This window comes from Meriones unguiculatus, chromosome 6 (assembly GCF_030254825.1).
Source record: "Meriones unguiculatus strain TT.TT164.6M chromosome 6, Bangor_MerUng_6.1, whole genome shotgun sequence".
NCBI lineage: Eukaryota > Metazoa > Chordata > Mammalia > Rodentia > Muridae > Meriones > Meriones unguiculatus.
The window spans coordinates 45,586,738-45,603,844 of record NC_083354.1 but is presented as its reverse complement, the minus strand read 5'-3'; the positions used below and the strand labels follow the sequence as shown (position 1 = coordinate 45,603,844).

The 17,107-nt window shown below is 42.2% G+C and overlaps 1 protein-coding gene across 8 annotated transcripts in view; it reads right to left on the bottom strand.

The window, feature by feature from the left end:
* Nucleotides 1-17,107, bottom strand: part of Atp2c1 (ATPase secretory pathway Ca2+ transporting 1) — a 115,891-nt gene that overhangs the window by 79,103 nt on the left and 19,681 nt on the right. The window contains exons 1-3 of one of the 8 annotated variants that reach the window (XM_021639865.2): nt 13,648-13,786; nt 13,179-13,361; nt 12,329-12,340 (exon numbers count right to left, since the gene is read on the bottom strand). The exons of 1 other annotated variant lie outside the window; for it this stretch is intronic. In XM_021639865.2, coding sequence (XP_021495540.1) covers nt 12,329-12,340; nt 13,179-13,184 — 18 coding nt within the window. In that variant the 5' untranslated portion in view covers nt 13,185-13,361; nt 13,648-13,786. Of the gene's footprint in view, nt 1-12,328; nt 12,341-13,178; nt 13,362-13,554; nt 13,890-17,107 lie in introns of those variants that run through there. 6 more of the 8 variants (XM_060385379.1, XM_021639864.2, XM_060385381.1 and 3 more) reach the window with 6 other exon arrangements.

Below are 17,107 nucleotides of genomic sequence, written 5' to 3'. Positions count from 1 at the left end.
TAAGGTCATCTAGCCATCCCTATAACACTTACTGGATAATTCATCTTTTCTCCAAGTTATTCTTTGTGGAAGCTAGCAAAGAAGAGAAGGAACAAAACAGCTGAGTGTAACTTCTCACAGCCTCTGTATACAGTTTCCTAGAATTAAGGTCATAAGTAATAGCCCAAAGGCCTTTATTTGTGGGGCTGGAGAGACGGTTCACCACTTTAGAGCATTTGCTGCTCTTGCAGAGAACTAGAGTTTGGTCCCAACACTTACATCAGGCAGCTCACAATTCCAACTCCAGTTCCAGGAATCTGACACTCACTTCTGGCCTCCTAGGGAACCAGGCACACATGTGGTACACAGTCATCTATAGAGGCACTCACAAATACACATTTAAAAAAAAGTTATATTATAATAAAATATTATAATATTTATAATATTATAATATAATAAAAAATATGCATTTTAAAAAGTTGTGGTTTTTTTTGACCTACGTAAGAATACTGAATCCTCAATAAAGGACAACTCAGGGCATTATCTATGAAAACTCCAACTACCTTTTACAGAAACAGAGAAGCAGATTCCAAAACCCACACAGAAATGCAAGGGAATCAAAGCAGAATAAACTGTCTAGAAAAAGTTGTTCTCACATTTCAGTTTCAGAATATACACTAATCAAAGTAGTGTGATGCTGGCAACTGCATGGACAGAGGCAATGGAACAGAGCCAGGAGATAAACATTTATGGAAAACCAAAAGTACAAAGACAACTCAAAGAAAAACGGTCTCCTGAATGGATAGTACAATAATAATATTCCTTGAAAAAAAAGACAGCTGGATTTTATCTCAGAACTGATCAAGTACAAGAGCTAAACTATAAAATGCTTATAATAAAACAAATCTTTATCATGTTTAAACGTCATGGTCTATAATCAAAGCACAGACAACAAACAAAAACATAATCTCAATTTTAAAGCTTATGGTAAGTGGAAGAAAAACCACAACATCAAGAAAAGAAAAGGGGAAATACTTGTAAAGGCCTAATAAATAATTGTGCAATCAACTCCTATACAACTACAGGATATACTTCCCTCCAGTATTAAGATATTTATGTAGAAATAGAGAAAACTTCTATTTATCAACTCTTAGCTAAAAATTAAAAAGCAATGTTGGTATAATGTTCTTTTGGAATTTATACAATTTACCCTTGTTCAATCAAATGCTGATTTCTCTATTCCCACTATCTGGTTTCAAGCCAGACACTGTATTGTGATGCCTCAAGTTTGTGTAAACATGGCACCATTTGTTCTTTATATTGTCAATTAAACAACCAGCCCCAATGCTGAGCAATGGAGAGGACAGGGCGGGACATCCTAGTCCAGAGGGGAGGTGAGAAGGAAGCGAGTGGGAGGAGAGCAGAGGATCCACGGAACAGAACAGAACTTGGAACTACATGGAGAGATGAACCAGACCTAAAATATGACATGTATAATGGGTAAAATCTGAGTGATAGGAAACTATGCGGGTTTGAAGGTTTAGGATTGAGTAATCATTGCTCAGCACTGTGCTCTAGGTTAATTAAATAAATCTTAGCCTCTGTGTGGTGATTTGGGTATACAGCAGGTTTAGGAATAACTGCTGCTTAACTAAAAGATAAATCTATAATAAATATTAATATCCCACAACAAAGCAAATAACCAAATTTTGAAGTGGTTAGAGACCTGAATTTCTCCAAATATACACAAATGGCCATAAGCACATGAAAAGGTGCTGGGCATCATCAGTCACTAGGGAAATACACACCAAAATTAGAACGTACAGCCACTTCATACCCCCTGGGATGGTGAGTAAAGCGAGTATGGAAGAGTAAAGTGTAGGAGACTATGTGAGGGAATTATTTTGACACCTGCCCTGCCAGAAAGAATGAAAATTATCAAATACTGCTGCAGTTCCTCAAATAAACACAGTATCACCATTTTGCTGAGCATTCTACTCCTACATATATACTCAAAGAATGGAAAACATACATTCATGCACAAATCTATACATGAACAATCGCAGCAGTATTACTTATAACTGCTCCAAAGTACAAACAGTTCAGTGTCCATCAAATGATGGATAAATATGATACAGCCATACCTTAGAATATTATTCAGCCAAGAACAGGAATAAAGTGCTAATACATACAAAAACATGGATAAACTGAAAGAAGCTAAACATAAAAAGTTATATATTGTTCTATTACATTTATACAAAATGTTCAGAATAGGAAAATCCAAACACAGAAACTAGATTAGCGGTTACTAGGAGCTGGGGAGGGTTAGAATAGGACGTGAACACTTAACAGGCTAGAGACTCCTTTGGGGAGTAATGTAAAAGCTCTGCAGTCAGACTACACAGGACGCTGCGAATGTGCTGAAACACTGAGTCACACTTCGAAACGGGATTTTGTGGCATAGACAGTGTATCATTTTTAAAAAGGTGAAGGTCAAAACAAATCATGATTTACTACAACAACAGAGAATAAGCGTTTAGCCAGGTGACTCCAGGTCTAAAACAAGGCATCTAGAGCAAAGAAGATTCATCTGAGGAAGCAGCATCACACACTGACAGTCTTGGCACTCTAGCTGGTACAAAGTCCCCAGTGTGGAAGGAAGGAGGACTGAGAACTGTAACTAGGGAACCAGGCAAGCTGGCCCAGGGGAAGGACTGCTACAGCGCAGCTCCTTGCACTCCAACTGCTGTCAGGCACAGTAAATGCAGCACTGCCCAACTGTGAGCAAAGCCAGTCCTTTTATAAGCAGCTCTCTACTGCAAACAAATAGAGATGTGGTCACTATTTACTTCAAATAGGTTTAAAAATAATTAAAATCAAACAAGATGCGGGAGGAGGCTAAAACAGAATCCAAATGGAAAGAAGTTGAACCTTATCTGCATTGCACATGAAAACCCAAGTAGGCAGGGACGAAACCAAAGCAAGGATCTCTGTAAAGGAGAGTTGCCTACATACAGAAAAGCTAATGAAAAATAGTTTGTTCTACTTTAAGATTTATTTCCTGTACCAGGGAGATAGCTCAAGAGATAAAGGCACTTGCCACACAAGCCTGGTAACCTGAGTTCCATGCCCAGAACCCACAGAAAGGTAGGAGAACAAACTCCACCAAGTTGTCGTCTAGCGTCCCTGTGTAACACGGTATGCACAATCAAACATCTGCATCATTCATAACACTAATAACATGTTTAATGTATTTCTTATGAAATACATTATGAAATGGTTGTGAGTTAGAATTGAACAAGTCAATTACTATGGGTGAGAACTTTGAATAGACATACAGGAAGTGTGGAGAGCAGAGGAAGCCTTGAATGAATACGTGAAGAGCAAATGAAGTTCTACTGTTATGGGAACAGGCAAATCCAGATGCCTCAGACCCATGGGAAATGACAAAGACATCCCCCCCACATGCTCACAGCCCGGGTGAGGTTCAGAAGTACAGCAAAGCCTTCTACTGGTGCAAGTGCAAATGACGGCAATGTGTGCAAACACTAGTACCCTCAGCTTCCTCCTCCAGATGGTCATATCCTGAGACCGCTCACCTACAGACACTAGCTAACCCACCACACCACAACCCCTTGGTGCTATACATAAGTAACAGAGGTTCCTGGTTGCTGCAAAGTTAGAGAGGTTCCATGAGAGCACACAACCTATGTGACCGCAGCTTTTCTGTATGTGTGTCTGTGTGCCTGTCCTTTCCTCATTCCCTCACTGCCTCTATTCAGGGTTCCAGGTCCAAGCAGCAGGAGGAAATAGAGGCTTCAATAAATACTACACCAGAATAAACTTTGTGGTTCCACAAGTTGGAACAACCCTCAGTGTCCACTCAGAATGTAGGTATAGTACAAGAGACAGATAAGGAAATAAAAACATGTAGCTGTGCATGTTACTATACATGACCTGCTAACTCATCCAACAAGACCTCAGGAGCTCTGAGCTCACCTGCCAGCCACATGTCAGTTCCTAGATACTGTTCTCCACATGCTCCCAGCTCATTTAGGAAAATGGTATGATTCCAATTAACAAACAAGATGCACCTGCAAAATCATGTGCCACCAGAAAGTATATTAGTACTATCAAAGTAAGAATGTATTGTAGAAAGGGCACGGGAATAATTTGGTCAACACAAGAGGCATAGGTAAATAAATCTTTAAAAGAGGAAACTGGCAATCATTATACAAATATCACAAAAGCAACTGTACTTCCAAGAAACAGTACAGACGGGAGAACTGGCCTAAGAAAAAGAAGACAAAGCACAAGGGGCCGTCAGTGTAAAGTGCTTCTCCACTGGAGGAAGTGCTCAAGACAGATTATCAACTATTCTATCACAAAGGTAAAAATAACATATTATTAACTGCAAAAGGGAAACTGATTTTAAATGGAGAAACGGGGCAGGCACGACCTTAACCAAGTCATCATCGTAATCTTACCAGTCATAAGACATACAATCATGAATAATCAATGATCTAATGAACTTAAATCAAGGGACAACTAAAAACAAAAACTATCACTCTTGAAGTGTCCAGCTCACATACAAAGAAAAAAGAAATAGATTAGAAAACATGACAGATGGAAGGAAACAAGGACAATGGCAACTAAAAGGAAAGATGGCTCCTGAATTGAGCTAAGAAAGAATATTCTGTAAGTAAGCCAATTTTAGAAAAACTTTTCTTTGACAATTAGATTTGCATCCAACAGAAAATAGTCACTCTTGAATTCTACTGCTCCACAGAAAGACTCTGGCACTGATGTTGTTTTTTAATCAAGTGGGCATACATCATTAGTATTGGTTTATACAAATTACTGAAGCCACCTGGGAGGGAGAAGAGGTAAACCTGTTACTTTTTTACTACCTTGCCTTAGCACTTGAAGCCTTTGTTCCCAACTCTCATCAACTGTGGTAACAATGTCAGATCCCATCATATTTCCTAGCAGTATTTTATGTGATATTCACTTCATTAAGCAATTAGCTGGTGATCTTCACTTTGCAGGCTATTGCAAAGCAAACTCTTGTGAAATAGTACTCATTGTTGTGATGGATGCCCTTCTGCCTGCTTGCCAGCATGTGTGCCTGCAGGTGCAATGAGCTACTAACCCTTCAAAGTAGTTTACCAGCAGGTATAACTGATTATTATAAAAAAATCATCAACTTGGGTGGGAGGCAAGTGGCTACAATCGAGATGTAAAGTGAATATATAAATTTTAAAAATAATCAATTCTGTGCACTACACACTTAAGTTGAAGGAAAGTGCTTTTGCTGACATTAAATGCACAGTAACTTCTGACCTCAAAGAGTTGCCAACTGGAATTTTTGTAAATGGGTAAGGGGAAAAATATTACAGACCCTGACAGTCTGGGCATATTCCCAAAGACATGGTTCACAGAGCTGGGAAAATGGCTCAAACAAGCATCCCCAGCACCCATGTAAGAAGCCAGCTGTGGCCAAGCACATCTGTAACACTGGCGCTGGGGCTCACTGACCAACCCATCCAACCCAAGTATGAAGTTCAGGTTCGGTGAATGACCCCTTCTCAGAAATGCGGTGGAAAGCAAGAGGAAGAGGCACTTGTAGGTATACAGCCATGCATGCACTTACACACACACACACACATTTTTACTACTTCAGTCTTGATTTTAAAAAGAAAAAAATTCTGAAGCAACAGATAATACTTGCAATGTATTTATGGTCTAAATGTAAAATTAAGAATTTAACCCCAGTGACCAGAAGCTAATACATTTGATATAGCTTTCAGTATTTTTGTCTAAGTTAATGAAATGCTAAAATCCCAAACCAAAGAAGCAAATACTTAATAAAACCACAAGAAATGCACTAATCTATAAAAGCTACTACAGGCTTTCTTGACATCTAGCTTAGAACTAAGACAAATACTAAAGCCTTTGAATCCTAAGCTAAAATATCAATAACTAAAATTTTTCTAACTCTTTCCTTCAACTAAGTTAACGAAAATCTGCATTTGCTTTGCAGCTCTTGGCAGCTAGACACCTGTACGCGTGACCCTATTTAAGCTAAGAGTACGCACCACCTCTTTACAAAGAAGGAAACCAAAGCTCTGGGGTAATTTCTTGCCGCCGTTTGGGGATAAAGAACGCCATGGAGGAAGATGGAGGAAGGAGGTGCTAACTCGTGCGCGGCGCAATGTTTATCAGCATCCTTGCTGTCTACCCACTGGATGCCAGCAGCCCTGCTGCAGCCGTGGCAACCACTCATGTCCCTAGATACCGCCAAAGGCGCTCTGGAGTGTGAAATTACCCCCAGATGAGAGAAGCAGAGTAAAAGCCAACATTTCATTCAATTAACAATATGTATGTGCCAGACCCCTACTCAGACTGAGTAAGAGACAACCCGAGGGTCTCTACCCACGCAAGAATTCACTTTGAGCCTTCGTCTTCCAACTGAACTGGTGTTTAACTTAAAACCTCTCTCCATACACTGCCCTGTAAGGCTCATTTAAAAAAAAAAAAAAGAGTCGGCAATGGTCACATCTTTGCCTGGGGTAGAAAGGAAGCAGGAATTCACAAAAGATTGGTGACTAGTTTCCAGGTATCAACTCTGGGTAAAAGCAGCCCTCACAAGCATAAAGACAAGGACATAGAAGAGATTAGTTTACACGCCTTTACAAAGTGTACTATGTGCTGTTCATGGCACTCCCAGCATGAAAGGCTTTTGCCTCCTCTGAGGAAATGTAGCAAGGACACTCCACAGAACAAGGAAGGTCTGGCCCCAAAGAAGGCCTGGGCCAAATATTTCTACTCCCACCTACGTAAAAACTCAGATGAAGAAAACCAAATAAATAATCTACTAAGGAAATGCTAAAACGGCCAAGCAAAGTGTACTAGAACCATTATGCATAAAGTGGGGAGGGGAGGAAGGGGCACATCGTAACATATATGAATGAAATGACAACATCAATGGCTAAGTTTTGGAGGGCTACAAGCGAAAGGTGACAGGATGAGAGGAAATCCAGAACATGGCTGAAGTTAACTTTGCCTGAAAACATCACTGCAATGTTCCTTAGGAAAGTGTTACCCTTCCTGACTGCATACTGCTGGGTATCTGACTCAGGATCTTGCCCAGGCCAAAGCCAATGAGCTGCTGAAGACAGCACAGACACGTTCAAAAGCATTCAATGTTCCACTTCAGCTGTTCTTTCTGTTTTTCTGTGAAGGGCTGAATATCAAACTGCCTAACATCTGCTGCAGTTAAATTCTTTGAGTAAATAAAAATAATTTCTTTAAAGGATGCTGCCAAGTCATCCTAAGAACGTCAGGTTGCATTACTGTGTGAATCCTGGGAGCACAGACACACAACTTAAGGTCAGCACATTTAAAAGTGACCACATGTCAAAACCAACAAGCTTCACTTAAGCAATTATAATTAACAGGTACATTATGTAAATCGAAATCCTAAATTCTCTAAGACCTGAAGCAGAAAAAGAGAGCAAGCAGAGACAAATTAGATGCCAGTTACAGCCACCCTAAGATAATGTTCCTTTAACCACTGTCCAAATCTCCAACCTTCTCACATTGTAAACCTTTTCTAAATGTATCACAAATCAGTGCACAGGAACTGAACTCAACACAATCTGAGTAATCTACTTATATACTAAGATTATACTCTTACAGCAACTTAAAGCCAGAAGACAAAGGATACAGTAACAAGTGCATATAAATCAATGAGTGAACATAAACCTTGGCCATTAAAATTCATGAAGAAATGTGACAACATAGCCTGAACTAGTAAGGAAATTTTTTCTTGTGTGAAATTATGAAACTATCCTGAGAGCTCAGTAACCAATTTTTCCTTCCTTTTACCATTTGACCTCAGGAAAAGCACAAAGCTGTCATAAAAAAATTGCCCTGAAATCATTACAAAAATACTATCTTTTAAAGAAGGTCAATTCAGGATTTCTTGAGCTAATCATAAGCTATCTTACCCCTACTTTCACACCTCAGGTAAGTCTTCTCTGTGTAGCCTTGGCTATCTGGCTGTCCTGGAACTCCATCTATAGACCAGGCTAGCCTAGACCTCATAGAGACCCACGTGCCTCTGCTCTCCCAAATGCTGAGAATAAAGGTGTGCTCCACCACCCCCTGGACAAGAAGCTGTCTTTTACCTGTAACAAAGGGGTAATTTTAAATTCACCCTAACTTACTTTACTAAAAAGATATGGTATTCTTGCCACCTTTAAAACAAAATTCAACCCTGTTTAAATAAGAGCTCCAAAGAGCACCTTTGGGCCTCAGGGGTGTGTGCCCCTGACAACTATTTTGTTTCATAATGTTTCAATTAACAGAGCTTGATTCTGTTGACATTAAATGGTAAGAATATTAAACCAATGTAGGGCTCGTGTTTTGGTTCATCAAGTTCCCTCAGCATGGGCACCTGAGTTCAGATCCCAGCAACCAAAGAAAACCTTGGTATAATGGCTGACACTTCTGTAACTCCAGCTGGGGAGAGGAAACCAAGAGACAAGTGGGACCCTGCAGCTAGTCAATCAGCCTGGCTAAAGCGGTGTCTCTGGGTTCAGTAAGAGACCCTGTCTCAAAAACTAAGGCTGGGTTGACAGCAGAAACTGATCACTGCCCATTACACTCATGCACGCCCATATGCACACGTCATACAGGTGCATAAACACACACACGTACTAAGTTAAATCAAGTATTCAGAATCCAATTGTGAAAAGGCTACCGTAGCCTGGTGAGATAGCTCAGCACGTACAGACACTTGCCAACAAGCCTGACAACCTAAATTCAAGCTTTAGAACCCACGTGATGAAGATAACCAACTCCCAAGTTGTCCTCTAACCTGCACACAAATGCTGCAGCTCACACACACACACACACACACACACACACACACACAGACACAGACACACACGTCAAAAAAAAAGTGCTAAAGGCTACTGAGTCTATTGCCTACAATCTCTGCAATCTTCTCTGCTGTTTAAAAAATGTTCTTAGACACTCTTTCGGTTTCAAGCCTTTTCCAAACCTATGAAGAATAACTTATAGACAATACTACAAATACAGTAAATTACGTTTTCCACACCTAGAGACTTAAGATACTTTTATAAGTTGGAATTAAACTAAAGCGTTTTCTTTTCCTTCTCTTTCCATCTCTACAGTCCCCACAAGTAGTTTCTTGAGACATTTCAAGATAACCATTTGAAATTGAGTGACAAACTACTTTAAAAGTATAAATATAAATGACATTAAAAAAAATAGGAGGTGCTTCTAGCTGGATGTAGCATTTCCTGAAATCCTGAAGATTATTACATTTCTACTCAAGAGTTAAAGACACATTCAAAAAGTATAAAACACATTAAACTCTTAGAAAAGGCCAGATTTGTTAAAGACTAAACCAGTCAACATGAAAGAAAAAATAAATAAATAAATAAATTATATATATATATATATATATATGAAAAACCCTCCATCTAGAAATGTCTTTTCTAATAAGCCATCCTTTAAACTAGCAACAAATTTTTAAAAGATGAAAATGCTGTATTATCTCAGGTTACTAAGTAACGGTTATCTTGTTAATTTACACTTGTACAGGACTTTTAAAGGATTTAGACAAAAATCCCAACAATTGGTTGTCTAGGACTTAATCCTTGAAAATCCTGGAAATAATTAAGGCTTCAAATGTTCCTAGTGACTGGAAGTATACATAAAGCATCCAGGAGAGTAGCTAAAAATAGGTCATGCTTTCCTGAAAAAGTTTAAGTGGGTCCTGGGAGGGGAGTCTCGAAGAATCAAAACCTAGTGCCAAAGCAAATACCTCTACTGTTGAAGACTCAAGTAAATGGATAAAGCCATTTCCTCCCAGGATGTAGCCACTGTAAACATAACTGCTAAGAACTCCTTCCATGCAGATGTTCTAGTGAGCCACTATCAGGTAGTCCTTCACAGTTCACACCTAACAGTGTAACTTATCGCCCACCTCCTGGAAGACTGTTTCCAGACAACAGCAGCCTGGTTTAATCACTCATTGTACACTCCTTATTCCCTTAGATCCCATAGAGAGACACCAGGTTTCCGGACTCTTGACTCTCATTCACATGGTCTGTTGTCAGTCCTGACAGGATATTTTTAATTTTTATTTATTTATTATTTATTACAATTTATTCACTTTGTAGGCTGAGCCCCCTCCCTCTCTCCCTCTTCTCCCCCTATGCCCCTCCCTAGTCCACTGATAGGGAAAGTTCTCCTCGCCTACTATCCAACCGTAGTCTATCAGGTCTCATCAGGACTAGCTGAATCACCTTCCTCTGAGGCCTGGCAAGACCGAACTCCCCTCAGGGAAGGTGATCAAAGAGCCAGCCACTGAGTTCATGTCAGAGACAGTCCCTGTTCCCCTTACTAGGGTACCCACTTGGAGACTGAGCTGCCTATGGGCTATATCTGAGCAGGGGGTCTGGGTCTTCTCTATACATGGTCCTTGGTTGAAGTATCAAGTCTCTGCAGTTTCCCCCTGGGCCCAGGTATTTTTGGTTTTCTTGGTCTCCTTGTAGAGCTCCTGTCACTGTATTTCTCTTTAACATGTATAATTGCACTACTAAAAATAAAATTATCTTGCTTCTTTTGAGGAAAAAAAAAAAAAGCTCTGTCAACCACCCCTCTGGCTTCACTTACTATACCAATCCCCCAAGATGGCAGTATCCCATTCACAGACAATTAAACTTAGAAGCCAAGAAAGCTCAGAAGCACAAGGTCAGATTTTGGGGGGCAGGGGAAACTACTGCCCTCTTGCAATGGCATGGTGGAACCCTAACCTCTACTTAAAGCACTAACTCTACAGAAAAGTCCTTAAGCTCACCCCCCCACCACCACCACCTAGTAACAGTCATCCTGAGCATTTTGGCCACCTCTGCTCCCCATTCCAGCAATGCATTGTTATGACATTAATGCCAGGTGGTATAATTGTATGCATCAAATAGTGGACTAGGCTATTTACAATTAACGTTTATTGACTACTTATTGTATGCCAGATGCTGTTTTGAGTGCTTACAACAATGTCACAAGGCAGCTACCATTACCCTTATTTTTATGCATAAGAAACCAGAGCACAAAAAGCTTTAATAATCTGCACAAGGACAAATATTGTGGAGATGCAGTATTCACAGTGAAAGGCCCTGTTCCATGTGGTAAGACTCCAGCATTCCCCTCTCTGCAGTGTTTCTCAAACATCACCTCAAGTTTGTGAGCTGCCCATTTTCAATCCCAACTTATAGATGAAACTTGGGAAAGGTGAATTTTTTTGCCTGAAGCCACATAGCTTTGCAATAGGACAAGATTTTAATATTTTGGCTCCATAGTTTCTAAGTTGTTAATACTCGGAAGAGGGTACAAACTAAATGAAAAGAAATATAGACCTATTTTAAGATAGTCAATTGCTTTTAGGCTATCTACAAGTTCTTCTAAAAATATTTAGACAGGAAAAAAAAAACATGTTAAGATAGTAAGAAAAATCATCTCTTCATGGTCAAAAATAATGGGGCAGAAAAGCCCTCAAGTCTTTAAGACATTTATAATCTTTTACTATGAAGCCACATCATTCTTGTGTGGCCATAAAATAAGGACACACTCCTATCTAACAGCCACCCCCTTCTACCTCAGCAGATACATACTGGCTTCATTACTCATGCTCTGATTCCTAAGACACCAAGGAAGAAAACCGACAGCCAAGTATCCACCTACTTCAGGCTACTCTCCTAAATCTGGTAATATTCTCAAAATAGCTCACAGATGTACGATAACTGCGAGATTTTTCTTACAGGGATTTTTACTAAACAGAAACCACTGCATGAATGGACTCAACATTGTCTTATGAAAAACAAACTTGCCTTTCTTAAATCTCTAAAGGACAAGAAGAGAAAGGGGGCTTAGAAAAACAATTTCCGTAACACCAGAAAAAAAAACACAACTGCTCTCCTCAAGACCAAATCAGCGTAAGTCCTCTGCAGTTACACACTTTGGTGTGTCAGAAAGCGCATTCCACCAATTAACCACCGAGAATGAAACTGGGTGAGGTAACCATGCCTCTCATCATAATCCTACATATGCCACAGTTCTCAAACAGCACAACAGATTACTGCATCCATGAGAAACACCTATTTTAAAATCTCAAGTCCTACTTAGCCAATCAAGCTGACGTTCTCAACAATGGAAAAAGCATTCAGCTTAACTGCAGCTCCTGTGTACCAAATAAAGATTTTTAAACCAAGCGATTCAAGGGAAGGGGGAAAACAAGGAATCATTTGTTAAGTACCTTTTCTAGCATCTTGCAGCCCAGTCAAAAAAGAAGGGGAAAAAAAAGAAAGAAAGATGATCACACATAAGCCAGAAGTCAGTACAAACAATAAACATGGTTGGTTAAAGAGGGAAGAAAAATCATTTATTCAGTTATTCAACAATTTTTTAAACCTTAGTGCTATAAATAAAAAGCATTATTTTAATGAGGCCAAAGTCGAGTAACGTGACAACCGAACGCGTCCAAACACAATGTGTAATAGGGACAAACAGGTTCCGCTGTCAACATCCAGAAGATGTTTTGAAATAGGGTGGAACTTTAAAATGGGGAAACTCTCAGAAAATTCCGTTGAATTCATGGGTTGGGTTCTTTTTTAATTTGTGAGTTTAAAAAAAAAAAAAAAAGCTTTTTTTTTTCCAAAAGTAGAATTTATTTTAAAATCTTTTTATAATTCAGTCACACACTCTAACAAAGCTCGATATGCAAATATACAGAGATATGATCCATAGTCGTCTCCTCCCATTTCCATTTCCCATCCGCTGACTCCTTTCAAAGAGCTATAAGGACATGCACAGATGCTATCTCAAATGAAAACTTCCGTCCCATTACCTATGCTATAGAAAATAACAATTTCCCAGGAAAGCAGGCTCCAGCTGTCACCCGCAGAACCTTAATCCCCGCAATGCCCATGTTACCAAAATAAATGCTAGATGCCCTCAGGGAAGCAAATCCTCAGACATTCCACATGCAAAGAAAAAAAAATCAATTAAATAAAAAAATTAAAAGGTGGGAAAAGACAGACAACTTAAAAAGCAAACCACCACACCCTCAACTCTGTGTTGCAAACCCATCTGCCAGGAGCCTTTACCTTCATTTTCCATCGAAACTGCACTCGGGTTGATGGCTACAAAGTCTTTAGTGTCAGCCACGGCCACACTGGGAATAGAGAGGAGAGGAGGGCAAGGAAGAGAAGACCCCGGAATCCCAGGCTGTCACCCCCGCTCCCGGCCACGCGTCCCACGGCTGCTCCCACCACCCCTAGCAGCAGCATCTGCAAGAGAAACCAGAGGAAGCGGAGCTGACCAGAGGGAAGAGGAGCAGGGCGACCCCTGCCCAGCCGCCACCTCCCTAACCCACCCCCAGCGTCGCCCGCAGCGCCAGCGCCTCACACCAGCCGGGCGGCGCCCGAGAGGCGCTCCGCGGGCATCAGACATCCCCCCCCGGACGCCCCCATCCCTCCAGACCTGGAAGTTTCTGGAAATGGGGCCAGGAGTGGGTACCCGGAGTCCTCTCCGACACCCCAGACGTCCCCCTCCCTCCAGGCTGCGAGGACTCACTAGCGGGGCTGCGGGGGGCGCGCGTGGCGCCACACGGAGCCCAGCCGCGTCCCGAGGACCAGCAGGACGGCGGCGGGGAGGGGATAGGAGGAGCGGCGACGGGGTCCGCCAAGCTCGGCCCGACGGCTCCGCGCGGCTCCGCGCACGGCCGAGCAGCTCTGCTCCCGCCTCCGCCTCCTGCGCTCCGCCCCTCCCCGCCGCCCGCCGCCCGGCGCGCCCTGCACTACCCGGCCCGCCGCCCACCGAGCTTTGTCGCTACCACTTCCGCCGCGGAGAGGCGCGCGCGCAGGCGCACTTCGGCCCTCTGCGCGGGTGAGCGGAAGTGCAGTGAGGCCGAGCCTGCGGGCCGCGATGGACGTAGACCCGGGCAGCCGAGGATCGGTGGGAGTGCGCGCGGGGCCCGAGGCTCCTCGCGCGCTCTCGGAATGGCTTCTCCCTGCTCTCTACACACCCACCAGGCGCAAGGGGTGGAAGCATGCCAGTTCCCCTCTCCGGGCGCACATTCCCTCCAGGCGGCCCGGGAGTCGAGATGTAGAGGCAGGCACAGTCATGGCCGCGTCCCAGAGTCGCCTGGGCTGTCTCTACACAGCTCTGCAAGTCTCTCCCGTCCCGCGGCCGTCACAATCTCCTGGGACGACGCAGGGAGAAGCTGGTGTGCCTGTCAGCGACCTCCCACGAGTCGGGACCCTCCCTTGCAAACACCTGCTCTGGCTGCTTCTCTGGGTCTTTCGAGGGCCAGTCCTCATGGAGCCAGTTTCCAAAATTCTGTCCTGGCCAGGAGTGTATTCCGAAGCCCCCTGTGTCATGATAGGGTAAGGTTCAGGGGAGACAGCTCGAGGGAGGACCCTCGACCATTTTCCTTGAGAGTATGCAACCAAAATAGCTGGGATAGCAGCTCGGAGTCAGTCGCCCTGCCATCGTAGCTGAAGAACCGATGTTTACCTTGGCCGCTATCGTTTTCCTTTCACTTAGCACCTCACATAAGCCCCTAGTAAATGTGGTTGTTGTTGTTGTTGTTGTTGTTTTGATGAAGAGTTGCTAAGTTTGGTGAGCACAGGGAGCCGTTAAACCAGTCTCTCACCTAGAACCACTAGAGGGCAGAACTACACCTGTGGCCAGTTCTTGAGCATCCTGTAACTACCCCTCCCCCTCACCGGGCAAATAAATAAATAAATAAATAAAACCCTGGCTGCTACAGGTATTTTTTCCTCCGTGACTAAATAACCATTACAAAGTGCTCTATTATATCGGGCCCTGTAACAGCCTTCCCACACGCTCAACAGAATGGACCAAGTTGTCTGTCTTCCCGTATTAGGTGCCTGTTGAGCTAATTTAGAATCAAAAATTCTGGACCGCTTCGAGGTTGACACACACATTTACTTTGACAAAAAAGCTTTTGCCAGGCGTGGTAGTTCATACCACTCTTGAGAGACAGAATCAGAGAAGGGTGGCCACATTGTGAGACTAGGCTAGTCTAAAACTCTGTAATAACTCTTATCTCCAACGTTGGTATGTATGCCTGAGGCTGTTTGTATGCCCAGTGACATAAGCCTGTGGCTTCTATAATAAATTTGCTGTCTCGTGTGCAGTTTTACAATCAGCTTGTAACAGTCATTAGTACTTAATGAACATTAATGCTACAGGCATACTTTAAAACAATGTTTATAAAGTATATTGCATGATATAAACACTTAGAATCCATATATAGACTATGGAAAAAGTAATGTCATTATTGTGCTCCTTTTATTTTTGTCAGCTTGACACAGCTTAGAATCCATATATAGACTATGGAAAAAGTAATGTCATTATTGTGCTCTTTTTTTTTTTTTTTTTTTTTTTTTTTTGTCAGCTTGACATAGCTGTTGTCATCTGGCAAGATGGACGCTCCCCTGAGAAAGCATTTCCATCAGGTTGGCCTACAGGCAAGTCTGTGGGGCATTTTCTGAAGTGATTGATGTAGGAGTGCCTGGATCACTATGGGCAGGGCTGCCGATGGGCAGATGGTCCTGGGTTATAGAAAATGGCAAGCTGGGTGAGATATGAGAGGCAAGCCAGCAAGCAGTGTTCCTCCCCTGGCTGTGCTTCTGTTTCTGACCTGGCTTTCCTCACTGATGGACTGGATTGGGACATGGAAGCCAAATAAACCCTTTTCCTTCTTAGGACAGAAATAGGAAAGCAAATTAGTCCATCTGTATTGTTTGGACTAATTAGCTGAAACTATGTGTGTTGCTTGGGGTCGTTTTGTTTTTGTTTTTGTTTTCTATTCTGTACCAAATCACTACTCCCACCCTACCCAATATCAGTAACCACTTCTACCTCTTGTGATTGAAAGTTAGCACTTATTATGCATATAATTTACATATGAAAGCTTTAATTAAAACTATTAAAGCCAAAGTGGAGGGTCACAAACTCCAGAAACTCTTCTCTCACTTCCTCCTCAGAGCATGCTGGGCCCTGCTGTGAGGTATGGTAGGGCCAACCCCACCTCACCGTGTGACAAAGGGACCGAAATGCAGTCAACTGTAAATAGACAATACATGCATGGAATAAATACTCCCTTTTCCTTTTATGTATAAAATTGTTGGAAGGGACTGAAAAAGCAGGCAAAGCGCTGCCAAGGTATAAGCTTGTTACATGAAGAGTAGCAGAAGAGTAGCTGTAATAAGACTGGTGGCCATGAAAGAAAATGTAGCAAGTTTCCTTGCAGCACACCCTAGACTTTTCTTAGAAATCAGCCTCCGAAAAATTTGGGTTTTACTCCTTTTGTTTTGAATCTCTAACCTACAAAATTAAATGCACCTCAGGCAGAAAGTGGTCCCACGAGCTGAGGCTGTTTCTCAGTGGTGGGGCACTTTGTTTCAAAGGTCAGCGCCACCAAGAAAGAAAGTGGGGTGAGGAGATGAGAGAGAAAAGTGGTCACATGAGTGAGAAAGGGAGAAGTGTGACTTTTGTTGTTGTTTTGGTCTTTTGAGACAGGGTTTCTCTATGTAGCCTTCACTGTCCTGGACTTGCTTTGTAGACCAGGTTGGCCTGGAACTCACAGAGATCCACCTGTCTCTACCAGCCTGAGTGCTGGGATTACAGACATCTGCCACTGCACTCAGCTAAGACGTCTTTTCTTGGGAGAAAAATTTACAATTGGGGACAAGTGAGGAAGAATGGTCATAATGCTCCAATTTTATTCCTACTGTTCCTTATTCTAAGAGGATATGAGCCACCTTGTTTTTAATGTTAAATTATAATAAAAATTGAACATTTGGCTGGAGAGATGGCTCAGTGGCTAAGAGCACTGTCTGCTCTTCCAGAGGTCCTGAGTTCAATTCCCAGCAACCACATGGTGGCTCACAACCATCTATACTGGGATCTGATGGCTTCTTCTGGTATGTAGGTGTACATGCAGATAGAACATTCATGTACATAAAATAAGTAAATAAATAAATCTTTAAAAAATTGAACATTT